Source organism: Rhodotorula toruloides (genome assembly GCF_000320785.1).
Source record: "Rhodotorula toruloides NP11 unplaced genomic scaffold Scaffold3, whole genome shotgun sequence".
NCBI classification, from domain to species: Eukaryota; Fungi; Basidiomycota; class Microbotryomycetes; order Sporidiobolales; family Sporidiobolaceae; genus Rhodotorula; species Rhodotorula toruloides.
This window is the reverse complement of record NW_015622963.1, coordinates 465,038-488,419: the sequence shown is the minus strand read 5'-3', so window position 1 is coordinate 488,419 and position 23,382 is coordinate 465,038. Positions and strand designations below refer to the sequence as shown.

General features: G+C 61.4%; 7 protein-coding genes across 7 annotated transcripts; 5 read left to right on the top strand and 2 right to left on the bottom strand.

The window, feature by feature from the left end:
• Nucleotides 1-113: 113 nt before the first annotated feature.
• Nucleotides 114-664, top strand: RHTO_04755 (C2 domain protein; the record flags this gene model as incomplete). The annotated part of the gene is made up of 2 exons (XM_016418419.1): nucleotides 114-132; nucleotides 303-664. 2 exons carry the CDS (start codon nucleotides 114-116, stop codon nucleotides 662-664), a joined length of 381 nt encoding a protein of 126 aa, XP_016275695.1.
• A 45-nt stretch (nucleotides 665-709) lies between these two features.
• RHTO_04754 (succinyl-diaminopimelate desuccinylase) lies at nucleotides 710-2,625 on the bottom strand (the record flags this gene model as incomplete). Its single annotated transcript, XM_016418418.1, has 10 exons — nucleotides 710-816; nucleotides 886-944; nucleotides 1,004-1,402; nucleotides 1,467-1,498; nucleotides 1,563-1,589; nucleotides 1,647-1,700; nucleotides 1,765-1,969; nucleotides 2,034-2,127; nucleotides 2,183-2,445; nucleotides 2,522-2,625. 10 exons carry the CDS (start codon nucleotides 2,623-2,625, stop codon nucleotides 710-712), a joined length of 1,344 nt encoding a protein of 447 aa, XP_016275694.1.
• Nucleotides 2,626-2,973: 348 nt separating this feature from the next.
• On the top strand, nucleotides 2,974-5,312 carry RHTO_04753 (MFS transporter, pantothenate transporter; the record flags this gene model as incomplete). The annotated part of the gene is made up of 12 exons (XM_016418417.1): nucleotides 2,974-3,009; nucleotides 3,067-3,099; nucleotides 3,159-3,218; nucleotides 3,276-3,295; nucleotides 3,355-3,418; nucleotides 3,482-3,658; nucleotides 3,720-3,944; nucleotides 4,082-4,266; nucleotides 4,385-4,656; nucleotides 4,729-4,879; nucleotides 4,947-5,001; nucleotides 5,079-5,312. The coding sequence occupies 12 exons, from the start codon at nucleotides 2,974-2,976 to the stop codon at nucleotides 5,310-5,312; spliced, it is 1,512 nt and encodes a 503-aa protein (XP_016275693.1).
• Nucleotides 5,313-6,245: 933 nt separating this feature from the next.
• RHTO_04752 (zinc finger, C2H2-type domain containing protein) lies at nucleotides 6,246-7,772 on the top strand (the record flags this gene model as incomplete). The annotated part of the gene is made up of 5 exons (XM_016418416.1): nucleotides 6,246-6,281; nucleotides 6,385-6,810; nucleotides 6,881-6,892; nucleotides 6,957-7,078; nucleotides 7,139-7,772. The coding sequence occupies 5 exons, from the start codon at nucleotides 6,246-6,248 to the stop codon at nucleotides 7,770-7,772; spliced, it is 1,230 nt and encodes a 409-aa protein (XP_016275692.1).
• Nucleotides 7,773-8,437: 665 nt separating this feature from the next.
• RHTO_04751 (protein of integral membrane protein, Mpv17/PMP23 family) lies at nucleotides 8,438-9,694 on the bottom strand (the record flags this gene model as incomplete). The annotated part of the gene is made up of 9 exons (XM_016418415.1): nucleotides 8,438-8,557; nucleotides 8,622-8,660; nucleotides 8,729-8,742; nucleotides 8,814-8,880; nucleotides 8,941-9,026; nucleotides 9,086-9,229; nucleotides 9,291-9,424; nucleotides 9,487-9,550; nucleotides 9,643-9,694. 9 exons carry the CDS (start codon nucleotides 9,692-9,694, stop codon nucleotides 8,438-8,440), a joined length of 720 nt encoding a protein of 239 aa, XP_016275691.1.
• A 466-nt stretch (nucleotides 9,695-10,160) lies between these two features.
• Nucleotides 10,161-21,459, top strand: RHTO_04750 (vacuolar protein sorting-associated protein VPS13; the record flags this gene model as incomplete). The annotated part of the gene is made up of 26 exons (XM_016418414.1): nucleotides 10,161-10,214; nucleotides 10,384-10,541; nucleotides 10,601-10,853; nucleotides 10,907-11,578; nucleotides 11,637-12,644; nucleotides 12,708-12,920; nucleotides 12,982-16,080; nucleotides 16,142-16,417; nucleotides 16,474-17,062; nucleotides 17,123-17,191; nucleotides 17,251-17,401; nucleotides 17,459-17,658; nucleotides 17,715-17,835; nucleotides 17,896-18,256; nucleotides 18,317-19,379; nucleotides 19,438-19,573; nucleotides 19,631-19,774; nucleotides 19,834-20,043; nucleotides 20,104-20,297; nucleotides 20,356-20,578; nucleotides 20,640-20,695; nucleotides 20,756-21,027; nucleotides 21,087-21,135; nucleotides 21,192-21,284; nucleotides 21,361-21,370; nucleotides 21,435-21,459. 26 exons carry the CDS (start codon nucleotides 10,161-10,163, stop codon nucleotides 21,457-21,459), a joined length of 9,699 nt encoding a protein of 3,232 aa, XP_016275690.1.
• A 159-nt stretch (nucleotides 21,460-21,618) lies between these two features.
• Nucleotides 21,619-23,153, top strand: RHTO_04749 (E3 ubiquitin-protein ligase MARCH5; the record flags this gene model as incomplete). The annotated part of the gene is made up of 5 exons (XM_016418413.1): nucleotides 21,619-22,125; nucleotides 22,183-22,447; nucleotides 22,511-22,807; nucleotides 22,865-22,980; nucleotides 23,037-23,153. 5 exons carry the CDS (start codon nucleotides 21,619-21,621, stop codon nucleotides 23,151-23,153), a joined length of 1,302 nt encoding a protein of 433 aa, XP_016275689.1.
• Nucleotides 23,154-23,382: the final 229 nt, after the last annotated feature.

Genomic DNA, 23,382 nt, shown 5'->3' with positions numbered 1-23,382 from the left:
CCCGGACACGGACGAAGCGTCGGAGGAGAACGGCAACCTGGAGGTGCGTCTCCCTTCTCCTCCCGCTTCTCGTACCAACGTCTCCTAACGCCATGCCTCGCAGATTGTGGTCAATGATGACCTGTGATACCGGTGCGTGACCGTTCCGACGCTTTCGCAGCAAAACTTGCGGCGGGAAGGGCCGGGAGGCTTCCTCCTCCTCCTCGACTACTTCCGCTGCTCCGTCTCCCGCACTGACGCGCTCCTCGTCACGTGAAAAAGCACGAGGGTCAAGCAATATACTACCTTCCCGTTTTACGAAGCCGGAACGGAGTTGTTCGTCCGCGACTACACCAAGACTTCGCTTCGGATCGTCGTCCGCGATGCCCGCCTCCGCGAGCACGATCCGATTCTCGGCATCGTCGACTTGCCCCTCCAGAAAACCCTCGCACACTCTTCGCAGGTCACGCGCATGTACTCGCTCCAGGGAGGCGTCGGATGGGGCAAGGTCAACATCTCGATCCTCTTCAAGGCGCTTGCACATGCCCGGCTATCTTCCTGTGTTTCGGTTAGCTTCCTCGCTGGGTCACACGCTCGGCGCTCTTCGGAACCGGGATCAACTCCCAAGGATCGCTTCTCTTCCAAAGCTCGCTCGGAGACCTGCACCCTCGCGGTTGCCGGCTGATACTGCTCAGGGCGCTACTTGCATGCTCTATACAGACCAAGATGTCTACTCGACGCCGAGGAACTCGCACGCTCCTAGCGCCATCACCTCGATTGCCTTCCGCAAGTCGTCGAGGAGGAGATGCTCGTCGTGGTTGTGGACTTGCTTGATGTCTGCGCAACACTTGCGTCAACTCGGCTCTTGCGTGCAGCAAGAAGGCTGGAGTAAAGAGCGGGACACACTGCCGGGACCGTAGACAATTGTTCGGGGGATCCCGCCTCGAACGAAGAAGCGTTGGTCGCTGCGAACGGGCGGAGATCAGCAATTGCGAGGCTTACGCCCCAGCTGAACTTGACGCACTCTGAGCCTGGGCTGCACACGATTCCCGCCTTCTGACCGACCACCCGCTCGACCGAGTCCGCCCAAATCCGACACAGCTCCAGCTCTTCATCCACCCACACCGGCTCCGTACTGTAGTCCTCCTTGTAGTCATACCTAAACACCTCCGGTCCACCCATCTGCGCCTGACACTCCTCCAAAACCTCATGAATCTGCCTCCTCGCCTCGTCCAAAGTCTCGCCGGGTACGAGCCTTCGATCGCATTTGAGCGTCGCGAGGTCCGGTACAGAGTTTTGACCTTTGCCGGCGTTGAGGACGGTGAATGTGAGTGAGGCGGTGCGCGCTTCGGAGGGGATTACGCGGGTGTCGAGGAGAGTGGACAGGTGCGGGACGATCTTTTCCTGCGCGCGGACGATGAAGCTGTTTGGCAAGGGCTCAGCTCAATGCAAGGAGGGCGCCAAGCTGAAGCAGCGGAAAGACGAACGTAGCGGCGTGTGTGAGGGCGTTGACGCCGCGCTGCGCAAGACGAGAAGCGTGAGTAAACAAGCGAGACGGAGAGAGGCGGCCAGAGTGAACGTACTTGGGGAGTTGCACCGTGAGAAGCGACCTGAAACAAGAAGAACGTCAGCAAGAAAGGGAGCAAGGGCCCGCAACCCAGACGCACACCGTGAAAAACGATAGTCGCCCACAACGCGCCTCGATGACCCAGGCAGACGTTCTGAGAGGCATCGCAGATTAGTTGCGATACTCTGCAGCATGCTCACGCGACAAGCTGAGCTCACCTCAACGTTCAGAGGTTCCGTGATGACGACTCCGTCGACCTTCTCAGGCGAGACGTGACCCTGCTCAACAAGCCAGCCTGCTCCAGCGTTTCTGATGCCTGTACTCTCCTCGTCTACCACGCCAGAATGCTCGACCGTCCCGCGAAGCTTGAGTCCCGCGCGCTTCACGGCTTCGACTGCCCAGATTGCTGCTGCGATCCCTCCTCTGAGCACCGAGAGTGCTGACTCAGGCTTTGTTGGCTGCTAGGAGAAAAGTGGGGTCCACGCACTTCATGTCGCTGACGCCCCGCGCAACCATCGCCCTTCCGCCTTCGACCTCGACGATTTCGGCGCCGAAAGGTGGGTGAACCCAAGTCGAGGCGTCTGCGAGCGCAGGTTCAGTCTCGTCGCTTGGATGCAAGCGAGAGGAAGAGTTCACCGCCGATCGGAACGACGTCAAAGTGGCCGTCGAAGTGCAGCGTCTTCTCCCTCGTCTTTCCCGCAACCTCGACGAGCGTCGGCTCCTTCGCCTCGCTCTTCCTTCGGCCGATAACGTTGACTCGCTCGTGTCCTTCGGCATGCGGAGCGAGAGCGGGCAGGTCGGCTGAATCGACGAGGAGGAGTTCCGTCTCGTAACCGAGCGAGTCGAGGTGTGAAGCGATAAGGGTCGCGCACTCGCGGTAGTTGACTCCAGGCGGGTTCCTGCCGTGTAGTCCCCGTCAGCTCAAAGCTCCGGCGAGTCCCGCGATAGAAGTTGTCGTGCTGGCGCTGCACTCACGTTGTGTCCAGCTGGCAAAGTCGCGCGAGGAAGGCAAGGCAGTCATCCAGAACCTCGTGTGATGCTCGCTTGACTGCTTCGAGCTGCTCAGCCGTCAGAGCCATTGCAGCAGAACACTCAGCGTGGTCCAAGGAGGCGCTCCACCTCGGCGAGCAACTTCATCGCGCTCCGTCTGTCGTCCGAGAACTGTGGTCGCTTTGACTGGACTGGCTGGAGTGATGCTGCTCTGAAGTTGCTCACACACACACAAACAAGCCACGACAAGTCGAACGATCCGCGCCTCGTCTGCACGCGACCCGCTCGACCCACGGCCGTCCGGCATTCACTCAGCGCCGGTTAGACGAGTCGTACGAGCGGGCGAGGGGAGTCAACGCGCGCTGGGTGACGACGACCTCCTTCGCATAGCCCTCTGCGACTCGCTTGTATCCCGGCGCACTCGCACACGGCGCAACATGGGGTTTTGGGGAAAGATTCGCGAGGTCGCATGGGTGCGTAAAGGATCGAGACGGGCTGTTGAGTGGGCGTGCTGACCCTCGCAACTGCAGGGCGTACCCCCAGCGACCAAGGCGGAGCGCAAGGTGCGACTCGTCCTCTTTCACCTCGACGCCTCGAGGCTAACCCACTCTTAACTTCGCAGCTCCTCGTCAAGATCGACTGGTACATCCTCTCGTTCATCTGCCTGATGTACTTCTCGAACGTACGGCGAACCTGCCCCCGAAGAAGCGACTCCTTACTGACCCTTGCTTCGCAACAGTACCTCGACCGGGCAAACCTGTTCGTCCGAACTCCTTTCGCGTTGTAAAGGTGAATGTTTCTGAACATGGCTCCTTCAGCTCGAACGCCTACGTATCGGGCATGAAGGAGGCGCTCGGAATGAAAGGGAACGACCTGAACAAGGTGCGCCCTTCGTGACCGTTTCCCGGTTGACGCATTCGCTGACCTTGGACGTCTGTTATGCAGGTCAACACCTGCTTCACCGTCGGCTACACGATCGGCATGCTCCCGCAGAACCTCCTCCTCCAACTCGTGCCCGCCCGCATCCTCTTCCCGCTCAACACTGTCACATGGGGAGGCTTGACGATGGTCACCGCCGCCGCCAAGAGCACGAGTCATCTCTGCGTGATCCGGTTCTTCCAGGTAAGCGGACACGAGCTACTCCCTCCTCATCGCGCGAGGAAGCTAACGGCGTTTGTCGCAGGGCATCGCCGAATCCTCGACGTTCGTCGGCGCACACTACGTGATGGGCTCGTGGTACCTCGAAGAAGAGCTCTGCAAGCGCGCAGCCATCTTCTCCGCCTCGGCACAGATCGCAACCCTCTTCTCGGGAATCTTGCAAGCCCGGATCTACAAGACCATGAACGGCTTGCATGGATTGCCCGGGTTCAGGTGGTTGTTCATCATCTGTGGAGTCATCACGGTGCCGGTGCGTTCGTGCGACGTCAGTGTGCGGCGGATCAAGCTGACGTCCTGCTCTTGCGTATCCTCGCTCGCTTGACCTTCTTTCACTCGATCGACCTCACTCACCTCGCTCGCCCAATCACTCGCCCTACGCATCGCCAGATCGGCCTCTACGGCTACCTCTTCTTCCCCGACACCCCCTCACGCAACCGCTCACTCGTCTTCTCCGCCTCCGAACGGCAGCTCGCCCTCTCCCGCCTCCCGCCTCGACCAGAAACAAAGCTCGATAGGACGGTTGTGAGGAGGGTTCTGGGCAAGTGGAGGTGGTGGTTGATGTCGATGATCTGGTGCGCGCGCGTCTTCGTCGCAACTCGTCGACTAAAGCCGCGTCTCTCTCTCGCTGTTGTGGATGTGGACTCGCGTTCGGACAGACGAGCACTGACGGATTTTTCCGCTCCTCTGCAGGATCGTCGGCGGCGAACTCGAATCCATCGGCTCGAACGCCCTCATGGCCATCTGGATGAAACAGCAAACCGCCGCGGGCTTACACTCCTGGACCATCTCCAACTTCAACTACTACCCAAACGGCGCGACAGCCGTCTCGATCGTTGCGCTCTTGACGACGGCGGTGTGGACGGATTACACGAAGAAGCGGTATCAGGTTAATTTGGTTATCGCTGCGGTCATGGTTGTCGCGGCGGCTTTGATACTCGCGCAGGATCGGATCGGTACAGGCGGTGCGCTCGCATCCCTCGTCCCCTCGCGCGGACTCGAACCTGACCTGACACTCCCTCGTTCCCCTCGCACAGCCGTCTTCTTCGCCTTCTACATTGCCGGCATTTCCTACGCCGGCCAAGCATCCAACTTCTCCTGGGCGAACGACCTGACGCGCGACGACGAGCAAGAGCGCGGGATCGTGTTGGCGAGCATGAACATGTTTTCGAACGCCTTCAACGCTTGGTGCGTCTCGGTTGTCTCTTCTGAGGAGGATGGTGAGCTGATGCGGTGGTTGTATGGGCGGGGAAAGGTGGAGTATCGTCTTCTTCCCAGCGGACCATGCGCCGTACTGGCGCAGAGGAATGGTCCGTCCCTCCCACTTCCTCTCCTCTCTCCTTCGCTCTGAAGCCTGACCCCAAACGTGGTGTTGACCGTACTGTAGGTCTCGCTCATCGTTCTCGCGCCCATCATGGTTGTCCTCACGCTGGCGGCGCGGTACCTCCAGCTGCGGGACCAGCGGTTGGCGGCGCGGGGGAAGGCTGGAGCGAATCCGGACGGGCCGCGACGAGCAGACGATGAGGATGTCGCGGAGGAGATGGGCAGTGCGCGGAGAGAGGAGGGGAGAGTGGCGGAGGGGAGGATGTCGAGCGACGAGGTTGAGGAGGAGAAGGTTTGACGAGTCTGTTTTCGGGTTGCTAGACGCTTTGGGCTTCTGATAGAGGGTTTGTAGGATACACTGCATGGTCGTTTGGCTTAGACCAGCTCAGTCTCGTACCAGCAACTCGCAGCGAGACGAGGAAACGAGTCGACCTTCTCACCGCTCGCAATCCCTCCTCGCTCTCACGTCCTCTCACCTCTCAATCTTCTTCTGCACGCACGACCGAGCACGTTCTCTTCGCAGCAACACTCGCAGAAAATTCTCTCTCACGAGTCGATGATGCGAGAGATGGGCTCGCGATGCTTGCCTCTCACTTGGGCGCGACGAAGAAGGGTCGTTCGGCGTCGCATCCGTTTCTAGAGACGAGCGTCGGCGCTTGAGGATCTGCAGCATTGATGAGGCGGCTGTTCTTCTTCTCTGCGAGTGGAGGCGAGTTTGCCAGCTGGCAGGACGACGAGGAGAGCGGACTCCGCTGGTGGCTCGAGTGAGTGCATGCGCTGTGCACTTTATCAAAGCCAGTCACGTCGTCCGGGACGGGGATCGACCCGTTAGCCTCTGGAGCACCGTCCCACTTCGACTCCACTTTGCAGGAAAAAAAGTCGCTGGCGAGAGGGCGAGCGAGGCGGTGCGGAGGGTGGTGGAACGAGGCCGGAGGAGCGGTGCAACAGCGTGGGCGTGCAGTGCGAGTCACAGTAGTTCTAGAGTGTGCACAGCAGCCTTATCGCTCGAGTGAGAGAATGGCGAGCGAAGGCGGCACGCACGAGGACAAGGGGCACCGGTCGGCGGCTCTCCCTCTCTCTGCACTCGCTCACCGCTTCCTGCTACAACGCGAGTCTGTCGAGCAACAACACCACGCTAATCGCACCCGCCGGCATCGACAACCCCCCAGCCAGCCCAACTCGCACTCCTCCACACCCTTCCTCCGGACGCACAACCTCGGTACCCGCGCAGATGTCGTCGTACGGCACCAGGCGCAGCTCGGCACAGGCGAGTCACACTCCAACACGCTCACACACACTTTCTACGCGGTCCAACACGGCCACCGACGGATCCGGCGCATGCTGACCATTCGACCCCCCCGCGCCCGCAGATGAGTCCGCCGTCGTCGACCATCCCCATCCCCATCGGGGCAGGCGCGCCTCTCGCTGCGTCCGCCTACTCCCCTGCAGCCTACTCGTACGGTCCGACCCTCAGCTCGAGCGCCGGAAAGTCGAAACGGCCGTCCTCTATCTCCAAGACCCGGCGCCTCTCCACCTCGAACCAGCTCCGCGCCGGCGCGTCGGCCCTCTCCCAGTCCGTCCCAGTCGGTCCCTTGAACAATGCAGGACGCGCCCGGAGCACGAGCCTGTCGACCGTGCCCCTTCCGGACGACGAGTTCGACGAGGCGGGCCCAGACGGTCAACCTCTCCCGCCGGCGTCCGGCGGCAAGCAGCGCAAGGAGAAGGGGCAGACTTACGAGTGCGAAAAGTGCGCCAAGGTCTACCGCCACTCGACTTGCCTCACCAAACACCGCTGGGTGCGTTCCCCACCCGGCTCCCCGTTTCTTCGACATTCGCATCCTGACCTTCTCGCCTTCCATTGGCCAGGAACACACGGCGGTGCGCTGCGAGTCTCTTTCTCTTCGCATTGGATGCCTTGCTGACGATGAATGACGCCGCGCAGCACTGGAAAGAGGCGAGCAAGTTGATGTTGAGCAAGCACCAGCAGGTCCAGCTCCTCGAGGGTGCCGCCATCCTCGCAGCTGCGTCTGCTGGGTCGTCTCTTCCCGACGAGAAGTCTTTCTGGTGCGTTCTGTCCGGACTGTGAACCCGATGTACCGCGCTGACGGTGGGATCCGCCCGCAGGCCCGCCGCCGTCTCTCCCCCTTCGTCCGGCCTGCTCGGCGACGCCGAGTTCGGCATCAACATCCACGCGCTCACGAAATCGTTCGGCTCTCCCCGCTTCGCGCCCTCGTCGCTCCTCTCGGACGCAGGCGACTTTGACACCTCGCGTTCCGAGATCGATGACGACGAGAACGACGACGACGACCAGTCTCCTCCGCCGCGTGCGGGCTCGGGCGGACTCGAGGACGTCGACGAGGACGAGCAGATGATGGAGGACGGAATGTTCGATCTCGACCTCGGAGGGTCGGGCGAGCTTCCCTCTCCGCACGCTCAGCAACAAGCGACCGTCTCCTCCCTCGCCCCTCCTCCTCCGGCCTTCCCTCCCACCTCCTCAGCAGTCTACACCCCCGACTCGTCCTCCTCGCGCGCCTCGTCCCGCCCCGGAATCCGCTCGAACGACTCCGGGTTCGGCTCTCTCTCGCGCAGCGGAACACTCAAGGCCGCTCCGTCGCCTGCACAGACGGCCGCCGCCGCACTCGCGGCTTCAACGCCCAACTCGCTCGGGATGATGCTTGATCCGGCGGGCTCGGGCGCGGTCGAGATGAAGAACGCGGCGCCGCAACCGGTCAAGGGCTTCTTCGTTCCCCAGCGGTAGCCTCGCGCGTGTCCGTCTCGCCCTTGTCCCGCCCTTTCCATCCGCTTCGTCTTGCGCCTCCCGCCACTTGTCGTCATCTCTCTCTTTCTCGCGCCATGATTCGTCCTTTTCAGCAGTACCCCCCTTCACTTTCCTTCGTCGAAGGCGCGCGCAGAAGCAGATACGAGGTCGATTGTCGCGAGGAGGAGCGCCCCTCGTCGCCGTCGTCGGTTCCCCTCCCTCCATCCCCTTACTCAGGTTCTCAAGCTCTCCTTCGCATGGTTCCACTTTGTCCCAGAGTTCTCAGCTACACGCGTGTCTCTCTCTTCCCTCTTTGCGCATCGCCAACTCGCATCAGTACCTTCTCCGCGCCTCCTTCTTCGCATGTACGACTTCCCCTTCCTCCTTCGCTTTCGTCACCCAAGTTGTTTCTTTGAGCAGTACCCCCAACCCTCTTCTTCTTCTGCTTCTTCCAGTTCTGTGTTCGCTTCACAAGTAGTACCTCCTCGTCTCGTCTCGTCTCGCTAGTCTCGAATCTCGCATCGTTCTCCTGCAAAGACTCTGTCGTCCAGATCCTTTTCGTCCTCTCTTCCGGGAGCCATCGCGCACCGGAGACAATAGACAAAACAGAAGCCTTACAAACCATCCCAAACCGAGACATACGAAATCACCAACACCCCTCGACCTCACTGACTCTTGCCCTGTCCAGCCGGTCCAAGTTCCTTCTCAACCTTCTTCTCGAGCGCCTCGGCAGCGTCCTTGGCGGCTTGGGACTTGGCGCGTGCGGCGAGCGCGCGGCGCTTGACCTGCCACCATTCACAGCCGTCAGCAGGGGAGGGGAGAAGGGAGGAGGGGGAGAAGGAGACGGACTTGGATGTTGATTACGCAGCCGACGGTTTGGCCGACGAGCTGTCGCGCGAAGGAGATGTCAGTTCGGGACAACGGAGAGGGAGGGCAGGGGAGGAAGGAGAACGTACGGTGAAGAACGGCACTGTGGACGTTGGAGAAAAGGGAAGGAGCGTCAGAGCGAGGAAAGGCGAGGAGGAAGGAAGCGGAACGCACCCCACAACTCGGGCGCGAGGAGCTTCTGCGCGAACGCCATCGAGAGGGTCGAGACGACCCACGAGAGCTGCACCGTACGCGCAAGTCAGTAACGAGCGAGAGGGAAGAGGCGGAGGGACAGGCGCACCTTCATGATCTTCCAGATGCTCATCTTCCAGGCGTTGATGATGGCCTGCGGAGTCGTCGCGCCGTTGATGATAGCCATCGCGGCAACTGCGCGCACAATCAGCGTCAAATGGTGCTACAATCCCAAGCGGACCGACGCAGCGCACTGTAAACCGACTGCTGGATGGGCGAGACAAAGAGGTTCGAGGCGACGATCATGCCGAGCTTTGCGCGCGCCGAGGTCTTGCCCGCAAAAGCCTTCTGCAAGATAGCGAGGAGCGAGTGTCCGAGCGGGGCCGAGACGAAGAAGCCTGTCCGTCCGTTCTTTCGTCAGCCGCGCTTCGAGGGGGGAGGAGGGAGAAAGGGACAAACCATAGAGACCGAGCTTGAGGGCCTTGTGGTTCTGCTTGAGGATGTCGAGAGGGAGGATACCCGTGCGCTCCTTGGCGGGCAGGGGAGGCGGAGGCGAGCCCGCGACGTGGCCGGCAATGATCTCGGAGAGGATGCTGCAGGTGAGGGAGGGTCCGGGTCAGCGGCCGCGTCTCGCAGGGCGGCGATAGCGACGCACGAGAGACTGCCCGAGGTGAGGGACTTGGTGAGCATCGGCCGAGTCGCGAGCGACTGCAGGTACGCTGTGGAAGGGCGCGTCGAGGGGGACAAGGAGGTCGGGTCAGCTTGTCAGGGTCGAGCAAGACGCAGGGATGGCAGGGAAGGGCGCACGCACCTGCCAGGAGGGGGTTGATCTGCTTCGAGGGGGTCACGACGGCGGTCGACATGGTGTGCGAGTCGGTGTGGGCTTGGAGAGATGAGAGAGTGGGGAGGGTCTGCTGGACAGCGAGGAGCGACGGGGCGGCGGTCTGAGTTGACTGAAGTGTCTCGAGTGTAGCCTGTGAGCGCGTTCCGAGCTGTGGCAGTCTTTGTGAGCGTGTGTGAGTGCGAGAGCGGGTCGACCTTGGTCCGGGCGAGCAATGCCGGCTCCAAAGGCCTCCCGACACACCTCACCGGCTGAGTAGCTGGCACACTGACAATTCCCAGCACACCGTATCACATTACTTCCAGCTACTGGCGAAAATCCAGGAGCGATGTGAAGGGAGACTGTGAAGTGACGCAGGAGGAGGCGAGCAAGGTCGCGCTCCACTTCTCACCGCAACCGCTCGACTGGCTTGCTTGCTTGGACTGAACGGCTCTACTACGCTTGGAATCGCTTGATCACGACTCGACCGGGCGAACGGCGGCGCAGCTATGGTGTTGGAAGGAGTCCTCGCGGGCATCCTCAACCGCACTCTCTCCGCCTACGTGCGTCCGCATGTCCAGTCTTAAGCATCGAATCTACTCCTACTGACACTCTCCACATACGCTACGCCCATCTCACGCCGCCCTCGCCGTCTCCCTCCTCCTTCCCTTCCCAATCCCTCGTCATCTCCTGCGAACTCGCATCCGACTCGCTCTTTCCACGGGTTGACAGGTCGACAACCTCAACACCAGCCAGCTCAACGTCGGAATCTGGTCGGGCGATGTCAAGCTCCGCAACCTCCGCCTCAAGAAGGAGGCGCTCGACAAGTTCCGGTTACCGGTCGATGTGGTGGAAGGCTATCTTGGCGACCTGACCCTGTCCATACCTTGGTGCGTCGCGAAGGCGCTCGGGAAGGCGAGAGGCATGAGCTGACACCGCTCGCGCGCAGGTCCAACTTGTCGGGCAAGCCCGTCCGTGTCCTGATCGAGAACGTCTACCTCCTCGCCGTCCCGACCGACTCGTCGAAAGCGACACCGGAAGAAGATGCAGCTCGAGCGCAGGCGGCGAAACTCGAGAAGCTCGAGAACGCAGAGATGCTCACGACGCATCCTGCGCCTGGGTTGAGCGCGGAGGAGGAGCAGAAGAACCAGTCGTTCACGACGAGCTTGATCAACAAGATTGTTGACAACTTGCAGATTGAGGTGCGCGGCGGGAGAAGCGTGGATGAAGAGGAGCTGACCGTTTGCCTGCGCAGATCCGCAACATCCACATCCGGTACGAGGACAAGCTGTCGGTCCCCGGCCACCCCTTCTCCGTCGGCCTCACCCTTTCCCGCTTCTCCGCCGTCTCGACCGACGAGAACTGGCAGCCAACCTTCATCACGAAGCACGCTGGCCCGGTGCACAAACTCGCGACGCTCGACTCGCTCGCCGTCTACTTCGACACCGACTCGCCCTCTCTCGCCGGTCACGAACTGAGCGACGCGATCGTGAAGTTCACCGACTTGATCGCGCGCGGGGGTCACACGCCTTCGCACCAGTTTGTCCTGAAACCCGTTTCGGGCCAGGGACGGCTCGTAATGAACAAGAAGGTGGACGCGCACACGCCCAAGACGGACGCCGAGCTCCTCTTCCAGGAACTTGGCTTCGTGCTCGATGCGGACCAGTACCGCGACGCGCTGTCGATGGTCGACTTGTTCCACTTCTACATCCGCCAACGCGAGTACCGCTCGTTCCGACCGCCGCAGGAGGAGTTTGAGAAGAACAGGAACCGCGCGTTGTGGAAGTTTGCGACGAGCGCGATCAGGAGCGAGGTCCATGAGAAGCATAGGCAGTGGAGCTGGGAGTACTTTGCGGAGCGGAGGAACGACAGGAAGGCCTACGTCGACTTGTTCAAGAAGAAGACGCTCGGAACCATCGACGTCGAGGTGCGTCTTACCTCTTCACCTTCCCATCTCACAGGCTAACCTTCGCTCGCACCGCCAGGAATCGCAAGAACTCGTCGACCTCGAGGTCAAGCTCGGTTACAAGGACATCCGGTTCTACCGCTCGATCGCACGGTCCGAGATGCGCAAAGACCGGATCGAGCACCCGCCTCCTCCAAAGCCGCAGACGACCACGGCAAAGGCGACTTCGTGGATCGGATCGTGGGTCGGATGGGGCGGCGGCGGCGGCTCAGCTGCGGCTGCGGACCAGCACGAGTCGGACGACCCGTCGTCGGGACTGAACGAGGAGCAGCGGAAGGAGCTGTACAAGGCGATCGACTGGGACGAGAAGGACGCGGTCGCCAACGCCGTCGACTACCCCGCCGATACGCTCCTGCTCCGCGTCAAAGCCAAGCTCGAGACGGGCTCGTTCGCGCTCCGCACCGACCCGCATGGTACGGCAAAGGATCTCATCGCGCTCAACTTTGACGACTTGCGACTCGACATGGCGCAGCGGCCAGAGAACCTCGAGGCGACTCTCGCGCTCGGTGGGTTGCGCGTATTTGACGGGACGTGCGAGAACACGCTGCATGAGCAGGTTGTGCGGGTCAAGGAGATTGCGGCGGATGAGGAGGAGCAGCGCCGGGCGAAGAAGAAGCAGCGCGCGAGGTTGCCGCCGCCCGAGGAGCGCGAGGCGGACGACGACGTCGGGCAGTACGACGACGGCGAGGAGGAGGTCGAAGACGAGATTGCGCGAGACGGGGTTGGCGAGTGGGCGATGCAGGAGAACCCCTTCTTCTCGCTCAAGTTCGAGCACAACCCGCTCGACAAGCGCGCCGACAATGCCCTCGCGGTCCGACTGCGACACACCGAGATCGTGTACCACCGAGGTTACGTCGAGGCCATCTTTGCCTTCTTCCAACCGCCGGAGAGCCAGCTCGAGTCGGTCGGTGCGCTCATCGACGTCGCGAGCGAGACGCTCGAGGGCATCCGCAAGGAGACGAGGGCCGGTCTCGAGTACGCTCTGCAGCAGCACAAGACGGTGGACGTCCAGCTCGACCTCAACGCGGTGCGTCTCGCCTGGCTACTCGTTTCTCGAGAGCTGGAAGCTGACCTTCACTCTCACCCGCAGCCGATCATCATCATTCCGGAGAGCATGACTCAGAAGGACTGCCAGCACATCGTCCTCGACGCCGGCCACATCTCGGTCGTGAGCGAGTTGGCGGACCAGTCGGCCATCGACGCCGTCAAGGCCAAGGAACATCAAGAGTATCAAGAGGAGGACTACAAGCGCCTCGAGAGCCTCATGTACGACAAGTTCTACGTCAAGCTCGAAGACGCCCAGGTGCGTGAGACTCTAGTCGGTCTGCCTCTGACGACTCTTGCTGACCTGGGTCGCTCCGCAGCTCCTTATGGGACCCTCGCTGCAGACTTGCCTTGACGCTCTCGATATCAAGGGCGACCATCACTCCAGCTCGACCGGCGAGCTGCACATCCTGGAACGGACGTCCCTCACCTTCCTCGCCCAGAACTGCATCCTCGCTCAGGCGCCGAACCTCACCCGCTTCAAGGTCTCCGGTTCGCTGCCGACTCTCCAGCTCAACTTCTCCGACCGCAAGTACAAATCGCTCATGCGCATGATCGACGTCGCGATCCCGCACTTTGGCGACGAGGACGTCCAGGTGCAGCGACCGGGACCTCAGCCCAATCAACGGGGCACGTCGTTCGCCCAATCTCGATCGAGGGCTGCGACGCTCGATGATGACGACGAGGACCTGCATGTCGGGCACTATACCGACTCGGAGAGCGCCGAGGGCGACGCGGGCGACGACGAGGACGACAAGGATGGCGGCAAGGACGAGTTCTTCGATACCCCCGACATTGCCGACGGCAAGCAGAACATCCATCAGAAGACGTTCGAGTTCAGCTTCTCCGTCGACCGCGTGCAGGGCTCGATTTACCGCTCAAACGCGGATCCGACGAAGCCAGATCGGCTGCTCGTCAACGCCGTCCTCGAAGGCTTCAAGGTCGGCTTTGAGCTTCGTCCGTACGACATGAGTGTCGACGTCGTCCTGCGCTCGCTCTACCTTGAGGACAAGATGACCGCCGCTCAGAACTCCGACTTCCGGCACCTCTTGACAAGCGAGAAGCTCGAAGGCGGCCACGAGCATGATCTCGTCCGTGTGCGCTACCAGGGCGTACAGAAGAGTTCGCCCGAGTTCATGACGGTCCACGAAGGGTTCGACAAGTCCGTCGACGTCGAGATGTCCACGCTCAACCTCGTCGTCACGCGGAGCAGCATCCTTCTCCTCTTCGACTGGATCATGACGACGTTCACCGACCCGGTCGACGCACCGGCGCCATCATCGCCGCAAATCGAAGGCGCCGAGAACGAGATGCAGGTCGAGGAGGCCAATACGGACAAGCTGCGGGTGAAGGTCAAGCTCACGAGCATCAACCTCATCCTCAACGAGGACGGCTTGCGACTGGCGACGCTCTCGTTGTCTGCCGCCGACGTTTCCGTTCTCCTTCGCGGCCCGACGATCCGCGTTGCCACCCACCTCGGCAACCTCTCGCTTCACGACGACTTCAGCTCGTCGACGCCGCAGGAGATGTTGACCATCCAGGGCGACGAGTTTGCCGACTTCCGCTACGAGACTTACGACCCGACCGACAAGACGACGTATCCCGGCTACGATACGAGTGTCCACCTGCGAAGTGGCTCGTTGCGTTTCACCTTCCGCTCCGAGCCCGTCCACCGCATCCTCGCATTCTTCACCAAGTTTGGCCGCATGAAGGCCGTGTACGATGCGGCAACGCAGGCGGCGGCGCAACGAGCGACCGAGATGCAGACGATGATTCCGAAGATGCACTACGACATCCTCGTCAAGACGCCGATTCTCGTGTTCCCACACGAGGAGGCGAAACGTGCCGACGACACGATCGTCGCCAAACTCGGGGAGCTCAGCCTCAAGAACGACTTCGAGGTCACGGACGAGGTCGTCAAGACGAAGATCAGCTTCGGCCTGCACGAGGTCGGGCTCGAGTCCACGCTCTACCACGGCGGCGAGGCGCATTCCCTGCCCGTTCTCGACGGTGTCCGCATCGACGTCAACGTCACCCTGCACGAAAGCGTCGATCCAGCGAAGGAGCTCGAGGCGCCTGGCACGCTCGTTTCGGCCAAGATGTCGGACATCAAGATGAAGCTGACCCAGGCGCAGTATGGTCTCCTCATCCACCTCTCACAGACGATCCCGTCCGCGTTCGCCTTCGATGAGGAAGAACTTGACGACGAGGCGTCCGCAATGATCGAGGCTGCTCCCGTTCCTCCGCCGCCAAAGAGGGTTGTCGAGGCTGCCTTCAAGGGCAGGAACGACGACGTCGTACGCGACGCACATGGCGCCGAGGTGGTCGACCTTCTGCCCGAGCTGCCAAAGTCGGCCAAGACGATTGACGGCGAGCAAGTCCAGCTCAAGTCGACCCTCGAGGTGGACTTTGCTGTCAACACCGTCTTCCTCGAACTCTTCACCGAGGCAGCGACATCGACGGAAAGCCTCGAGGAGGCGAGCCTGGCGCGCTTCGCCCTCAACGACACCGCCGTCAAGTACAAGATGGTGTCGAACGGGTCGATGGAAGCCGAAGTCGCGATCCGCTCGTTCACCATCCACGACACCCGCCCCGCCCGCCTCACCAAGTTCCGCGAGATCATCCCCGCGACGAAGCATTCGGGTCACCAGTTCATGGTCCACTACACGCAGTCTGGCGGTCTCGACAAGAGTGCGATCGCGAACGTCACAGTGGACTCGCCCAAGATCATCTTCTCGCTCGACCCGCTCTTTGCGCTCGTCGACTACTTCTCGAGCGCTTTCCCGCAAGCTCCGAACGCTGGACAGGACGAGAACGACATGGACGAGGGCCTCAAGGAAGCGGACGAGCAGAAGGTCGACCCGTCGCCGGCGACGGAATCAACCCTCGCGTACCGCATCAATGTGGTCTCGCCGACGATTATCCTCCTCGAGAATCCGGCAAAGGCAGACTCGGAGGCGGTTGTTCTGTCGCTCAGCCAGGCGCAGATGACGCAGCAGGGCACGCTCGCCTTGACGATCGCTCGCATGGGCATGTTCCTCTGTCGCATGGACCGGCCGAAGGAGAACATCCGGGTCCTCGACGACGTCGACGTCATCCTTTCGATGGACAGCAGGACAGACGGCGGACGGCAGGTCACCAACATCGAGGTCGGGGTCCAGCCGCTCATCCTCCGCGTCTCCCTCCGCGACATCTTCCTCATCAACTCGATTATCAACCGCGCCATCGAGCTTTCGAACCGCGGGTCGTCTGCACCGGAAGAGCAGCCAGCTCGACCAGACCTCGAGTCGCTGCAGTCCGGCAAGGTCCGCACGCGCAGCAAGAGCGACGCCGCGACTCGACGACGATCCGTGTCAGGCGGCTCAAGACCAGTCCGCGAGGACATCGTGAAGGCGCAGGTGATCGTCACGAAGGAGACGGTGCGTAACCCTCGTCTGAGCGGGATTGGGCTGGCAATTCACCCGTCTACGTCTCGAGCAGCTCCGCGCCACCTTCGACGGGCTCCAGCTCATCATCATCGGCGACATGCACGACCTTCCGCTGCTCGACCTCAAGGCTGGCAAATTCACGGCCAAGGCGAAGGATTGGTCAACAGATGTGCGTGCACCCGCTCCTCCCGCGGAAGACGGCTCGCTGACCCAAGCTCCTCCGCCGCAGCTGGACGCGAGCGTTATGATCAAGCCGTTCATCAACTACTTCAACCTGAAGGTCTCGCACTGGGAGCCTTTGATGGACCCGTGGGAGTTTGGCGTGCACGTGAGCTGGGCACTCCTGCCGTTCCGCCAGCCAGTGCTGACCACCGGCGCTCACAGGTGACGCGCTCCGTCACGACCGGCCTCCTCGCCATCGACGTCTCGTCGAAGAAGCGCCTCGAGCTCAACGTCACATCGACCTTCATCGAGGTCGCGATGACCACGATGTCGATCATGGACCGAGAAGGCGACAAGGTCTTCAAGAAACCGCGCGGCTCGAACGCTCCGTTCCTCATCAAGAATCGCACCGGCTACCCTCTCTCGCTGTGGAGCGAGAGCGCAGACGCCGGCGCGCAAGGTCAGCGGCTGGATGACGGCGACGATGTTCCCTGGCGGTTCGACGACTGGCGGACGGCGCGCGAGAATGTCTCTGCGAGCACGCACAACTCGCTGACGGTTGCCTTCGACGGCTTGGGCTGGGAGCGACTCAAGCACGTGTACGTCGACCGCGAAGGCGAGCACATCCACGCTCTGCGGCCGAAGATCGACAAGGTCACGCACCGCCTGCTCTGCGACGTCAAGCTCGTCGACAACGTCAAGGTCGTCACGTTCCGCTCGACGTTCCTCATCGAAAACAAGTCTCTCGTCAACGCCGAGATGGTCATTGTCGACGAGCACGGCAAGAAGGCATCGCAGGTCTACAAGATCCGTAGGTGGCCTGAGATTGGGATTGCCGTTCTAGTCCATGGCTGACGAATCGCCTTCTCAGCTCCTGGCGGCGAATGTGCCGTCCCCATCCTGGCAGCCTACCACAACCGTATCAAGCTGCGACCCGATCGCAAGTGCTGCTTATCGCCTCGTAAGTGCTTCGCTTGCTGACTTTCTTGGTTTTCGCAGCCGGCTTCGGCTACAACTGGTCGAGCGACAGTCTGCACTGGCAGGACCTCGTCAAGCGTCCAACCCGCGCCATCGTCTGCAAGTCGCAGAAGGAGGCGGCTTTCCGCTTCCAGGCTTACGCTTTGCACGACAAGTCCGACCCGCTCGTCCGGTGAGAGAGTCTTTCTTGCGTGGCGACAGCGAGTTCTAACAGGTTGGACGACCGCAGCATCTACCCCAAGATCACGCTCCGCTTGCGAGCGCCTGTCGAGGTGCAGAACCTGCTGCCGCACGACATTCGCTACCGCGTCTTCGACAAGAACCTCGAGCACAACTGGACATCTTTCCTGCGTGCAGGCGGGGTCAGCCCTATCCACGTGGCCGAGCTGTCGCACTTGCTCCTACTCAGCGTCGAGGTGCAGGATACGAGTAAGTTGGCCGCCAGCTGTGTTCGCCTCGCAAGCTGACAGTTCCCACGACCGCAGATCTCGGTCGAAGCGAGTTCGCGATTATCAACACCGACAACCCGGAGGACCTGCCAGTCGAGGGCGACCTTGTGTTGGCGGACAAGGAGGACCGCAAGCTCAACTTGCGCATCCACTACCAGTACGTTCGCGCCCTCCGCTCACCACGATTTCGTCGCTGACGCAGCTGCATCGTGTGCAGAAAGCACCCAGACTCGGGCGGCGCGTTCAGGGTCCAGGTCTACTCGCCCTACGTCCTGATGAACAAGACTGGCCTCCCATTCGCGCTCAAGACCAAATCGTTCTTCGGCTCGGCCAAGAGCGTCGCAGGTCTCGACGAGTTCTCCTCCGAGGCGGCCAAGCGCAAGCCAGAAGATGCGTTCATGTTCTCCTTCCCGACCGACGACCGGCGAAACCGGGCGCTGCTGCGCATCGGCGACTCGAACTGGTCGGCACCGCTCAGCTTCGAGACGGTCGGTTTGACGACCGAAGTCGTCCTGCCGTCGGCGACCGGCAAGGAAGAGGTTCGGGTTGGTCTCAAGGTAACGGAGGGTCTCGGCGACGTAGGTCAACAGTCTCTTTTCCCCTCGCACAACCGTACTGACACAGGCTCTCGCTCGCAGTACAAGCTCACTCGTGTCATCACCCTCTGCCCTCGCTTCATCGTCAAGAACAACTTCGACGAGCCGGTTCGCATCCGCGAGTTTGGCTCAAGCGAAGAGTCACTGCTGCAGGCCGGAGAACGACACCATGTCGGCTTCCTGCGCTCGGGACAGTCCCCGCAACTCTCGCTGTCCTTCCCCGGCAGTCACCACTGGTCGGCGCCGTTCAAGCTGCAGGACGTGGGACAGAACTATGTCCGCGTTCCCACCAGCTCGAGCGACGAGCGTCTCGCCCGCATCGACGCCGTCCTCGAGGGACCATGCATCTTTGTTCGCCTCGACCCAGAGCAGGGCGCCTGGCCGTTCCTTCTCCGGAACGACTCGGACTACCCGATCGACTTCTGGCAGGCCGAGCACGATGGCGTACAAGGCGACGGCGAGCAGAGCAAGCGACGGCGGTACAGGCTCGAGCGAGGTTCGAAGCTTCCATACGCCTGGGACCGCCCGGCGGACGACATCCGACAGTTCCGCATCTCGTGCGGCGGGCGGGAACGGGCAGTCAACCCTCTCGAGATCGGCGCCCTCATTCCTTTCCGCTTCAATCACGAAGGACACACCGCCGTCATCTCGATCGATGTCCGTGCCGAGGGTTCGACACAGGCCGTCACGTTCAGCAACTATGTTGAGGAGGACAGCGTCTTCAAGCTGCAGCGGCGCAATACGGAGACGATCTCTCGCGCCGAGTCAATCACGAGCAGCCGAGACGCCGTCTTCGAGGCTGTCGACGTTGACGTCGTGACGACCTTTTCCCTTAGCGTCAGCCTCGAGGGTATCGGCATCTCGATCGTCAACCGCAAGATGCAGGAGCTCATCTACGCTTCGTTCCGCGGCGTCACGGCCAAGTATGCGGACTCGACAACGAATGTCGCCTACGACGTCGGCATCAAGTGGATCCAGATTGACAATCAGCTGTTCGGCGGTCTCTACCCGATCCTCCTCTACCCGTCGGTCATCCCGAAGGACAGCAAGGAGCTTGAGGTGCACCCGAGCTTGCAGGTCTCGGCGATCCTACTCAAGGACGAGGGTGCGGCGTTTCGCTTCTCGGTCTGCCACACAACGCTGATCACATCTTGCATATGCAGCGCACGGCGTCAGCTACTTCAAATATGCCTCAATCTTGCTGCAGGAGATGACGATCGAAGTCGACGAAGACTTCCTCTTCGCCCTCCTCGACTTTGCCAAATTCTCCGGTGCGAACGGAATGGCCGAGCAGGAATCGTGCGTCCGCCCTTTCTTCGGGCTTGTCGCAGTCTGCTGACTCCTCCGCATCGACAGGAAACTCACGGAAGACCCGGAGGAGATCCCCGAACCGACAGCGACATCGAAGGGCGGCGATCTCTACTTCGAAGTCCTGCACCTCCACCCGATTCAGCTCGACCTCTCCTTCATGCGGACAGATCGCGTCAACGTCGAGCAGAAGTACGCCTCTCTCGACCGCGGTCTTCTCTTCAGCTTTAGCTGACCTTGCTCGCCGGCAGACTCAACTCTCACAACCCGCTCTACTTCTTCATCAACGCCCTGACGATGGCTCTCGGCAACGTCAACGACGCGCCTGTCCGGTTGAATGCGCTCGTCATCGAGAATGCCCGACTGTCGCTGCCCGTCCTGCAAGAGCGGTTGACGGTGCACTACAGCGACGAGTTCTTCGGCCAGCTCTACCGAGTGCTCGGAAGTGCCGATGTCCTCGGGTGCGCACGATTCATCCACACCTTCACCAGCCCGGAGCTGACCTCCGCATGGGAACGCAGCAACCCGGTCGGCCTCTTCACCAACGTCTCTTCCGGCGTCGCCGACTTCTTCATCCAGCCGTACGACTCGATCATGATGAACGGCAACAAGGACCTCGGTATCGGCATCGCCCGTGGTGCCGGCAGTCTCGCCAAGAAGACCGTCTTCGGCCTTAGCGACTCGCTCACCAAGATTTCCGGCAGTATCGGCAAGGGTGCGTCCAGTCCGCTGCGTTCGTAGATGCCGTCTGCTGACAAGTATCGCACGACCAGGTCTCTCGGCTGCGACGCTCGACAAGCAATACCAGAGCCAGCGACGAATGCGCCAGTTCCGCAACAAGCCCAAGCACGCCTTGTATGGCGTTACTGCCGGAGCGACTTCGTTCGTCACCAGCGTCGCGAGCGGCTTCGAAGGTCTCGCGACGAAACCGCTCGAAGGAGCGGAGAAGGGTGGCGCAGCAGGCTTCTTCAAGGGCGTCGGCATGGGTCTCGTCGGGTGCGCTTCTCTTATCCCTATCGGACGTGGAGATTCCTACTGACTGGATGTGCTACCACAGCGCCGTCACCAAGCCAGCCGTCGGCATTTTCGACTTCGCCAACAATGTCACGGAAGGTACGCTCGAGCCGTTTCTTCGCTGCTTGTTCCCTTAGCTAACTTCCTTGCTCGACGCAGGTATCCGCAACACGACAACCGTCTTTGACCAGACTGGTATCGACCGCGTCCGCCTGCCACGCTTCACAGCAAGCGACGGCGTTTTGCGACCGTACTCGGAGCGAGAAGCACTCGGCCAGAACTGGCTCAAGAACGTCGAGAACGGCCGCTACTTCTCGGAGACGTACGTCGCACACCTCGACTTGCCGTCATCTGACGACACGCTCGTCGTCATCCTCACCACAACACGCATCCTCCTCGTCCGCGTCAACAAGCTCAAGGTCGGCTGGGATGTGCGCCTGACTCCTTCCACCTTCTCCTGAACCTGCACTGAGCTGTTTGACTCGTACAGGTACCAATCTCGGACCTTGCGACGATATCGCTCGAGGCCAGCGGCATCAGTAAGTGTTCCCTCGATCCTCCTGCATGGCTCGCCGCTGATTGTCCTTCCTCGCAGCCCTCGTCCTCCGTGGCTCCGTCCCCGGCCCCTTCCTCGCCATTCCCGACCAGAGCGCACGGTTGTGGCTCTTCCGTCACCTCGAGCGCATTGGTGCGTCTAGTCCACTCCTCTGTACACCAACTTCCGTGACTGACTTGCCGCTTCCTCGGCTCTCCTCGCTTCGCAGTGCAAGCTCAGTGCGTCTCCAGCTGCTCACTTTGTCCACTGCGTCACTCGCTGACCTTCATTCTCCGCTCGCAGCAACGCCCGTCGCCTCGTCGAGTAGACTCTCGGAAACGCATCGCTCTCGCCCATTCCCTCGTAGCTCGTGTATACATTCTGTGCGCACTCTGGCAGTAATCCTAGCTCGCGTCCGTCTCCCCCCTGCACCGCTTCCGCCCCACATCCGACTCTTTCGCTCTCGCCGCTCACTCACGCTGCTGTCATGCCGACCGACGACGCTGGTGAGGCGCTATCCGCTCAAAGCGAGCTCAGACATCGCGCGACTGCGCCTGCGAGCTCTCCCGACGACGACACGTCCACAGTCACTCCTTCGGCATCATCAAGCGCTCACGGTTCTTGGCAGGATCAGCTGGCGCAGGCGAGGCGAACAATGGCGGAGCGGATGGAACATGAGTGGGACGAACTCAGCAAGGAGGTTAACATCGAGGGGCAGCGGGGTGAGGCAGTGTCGGGAGCAGGAGGAGTTTCCGAGGAGGCGAATCTGCGGGCACGGCGGACAAGCTGGGCCAGCAGCGAGGGAGACGACGACGCTGTGGTACAGCAGCTCCTGCGGCCGATCCCGTCGCCAACAGCCGAGGCAGTCGAGGAGGAGAAGCAGGACGAGGAGACCGCTTCTCCAGCGGACGAGAAGATGTGCCGGATCTGCTTTGCGGGTGAAGACGAGGAAGAGTCGGGCAAGCTGTTCAGTCCGTGTTTGTGTCGGGGAACGGCAAGTTGAGGTTGACATTTCTCCTCCGCACCACTTCTGACCTTCCTCCCCTTGCAGTCTCGCTACGTTCACACCAAATGCCTCGAACAATGGCGAAAAGCGGCACCAAACTCAACAGCCTTTTATCAGTGCCCTTCCTGCGCGTACAAGTACCGCTTCCGCCGAACGACTGCCGCCCGCCTTCTCACCAACCCGCTCACCCTCACCCTCTTGACGAGCTGGATCTTCGTCTTCCTCGTCTTCCTCTCCGGCTTCCTTGCCAACAGCCTCATCTCGGTCGTCGAGACGCGCAACGCTGCCATCTCAGGCAACGTGTTTGACGGTGCGTAGCGAGCTTCTCCAGCCTTCCATTCGCTACACGCACCGACTCCTGCTTGTGCGACAGATTGGTTTGTCGGCGACCACATCCTCGTCGGCGAAGGCATCCGCGAAGCCGTCTCCTTCATCGAACACCGCCTCGAGGAGAGTCGCTGGACAGGCGGGCGCTCCCATGCCATGAACCGCGCGCTCGAGGGCTTCGACGGCTCGGAGGGCGAGTCGATCTACCGCTTTGTCAACCCTCGTGCGGCAAGAAAGGCGCGCGAGAAGAAGCAGGAGCCATCGTTGCTCGTGCGCGCCGTTTTGCACTTTACGAAGGGCTCCGCTCTGATGGGCATCATGAGCGTATTCTACTCCTACGTCGGCAAGTCGAGTCCAACAATCCGATGCCGTCCTGTCGCTCACTCGCTCGTGCCTGCAGCCGCAACCTTCGTCTCTCCCCTCGGCCGCACCCTCTTCCGAGCGCTTCGACCAGCTGGCGGACGACGACGAGGCGCCGAGAACACAGGTTCAGTCTCGCAGCTCGTCATCGTCGTCGTAAGTCTCGCATTCGCTCTCTGCGTGAGCCGTGCGCTGACTTGGCCCCGTTGCAGCTCGTCGTCCTCGGGATCATCAAGTCCGTCCGGCAGGTCTACCGTGGCGTGAAGTGGCTCACGAGGAAGGGTCTGTCGCGCGTCGAGGACCTTGTGATCGAGGTTGGTGCGGCTTGAGCCGAAGTAGCAGTCTTTCCCTCGTTTGTATCTGTACCTCTTTCGCTCGCCAGCAACTTCTGCAATGACTAGAAACCGAAGGATGTCACGCCACTGCAGAGCGCCTTTGAAAGAAGAAGGGCGAGCAAACAGCGGGAACGAACTCTCAAGCAAGGACGAAAGACAAGGCGGATGGACCGGGCGAGGGAAGGATGGGTAACGACACGGTCATTGCGCTTAGGGTTCTGCA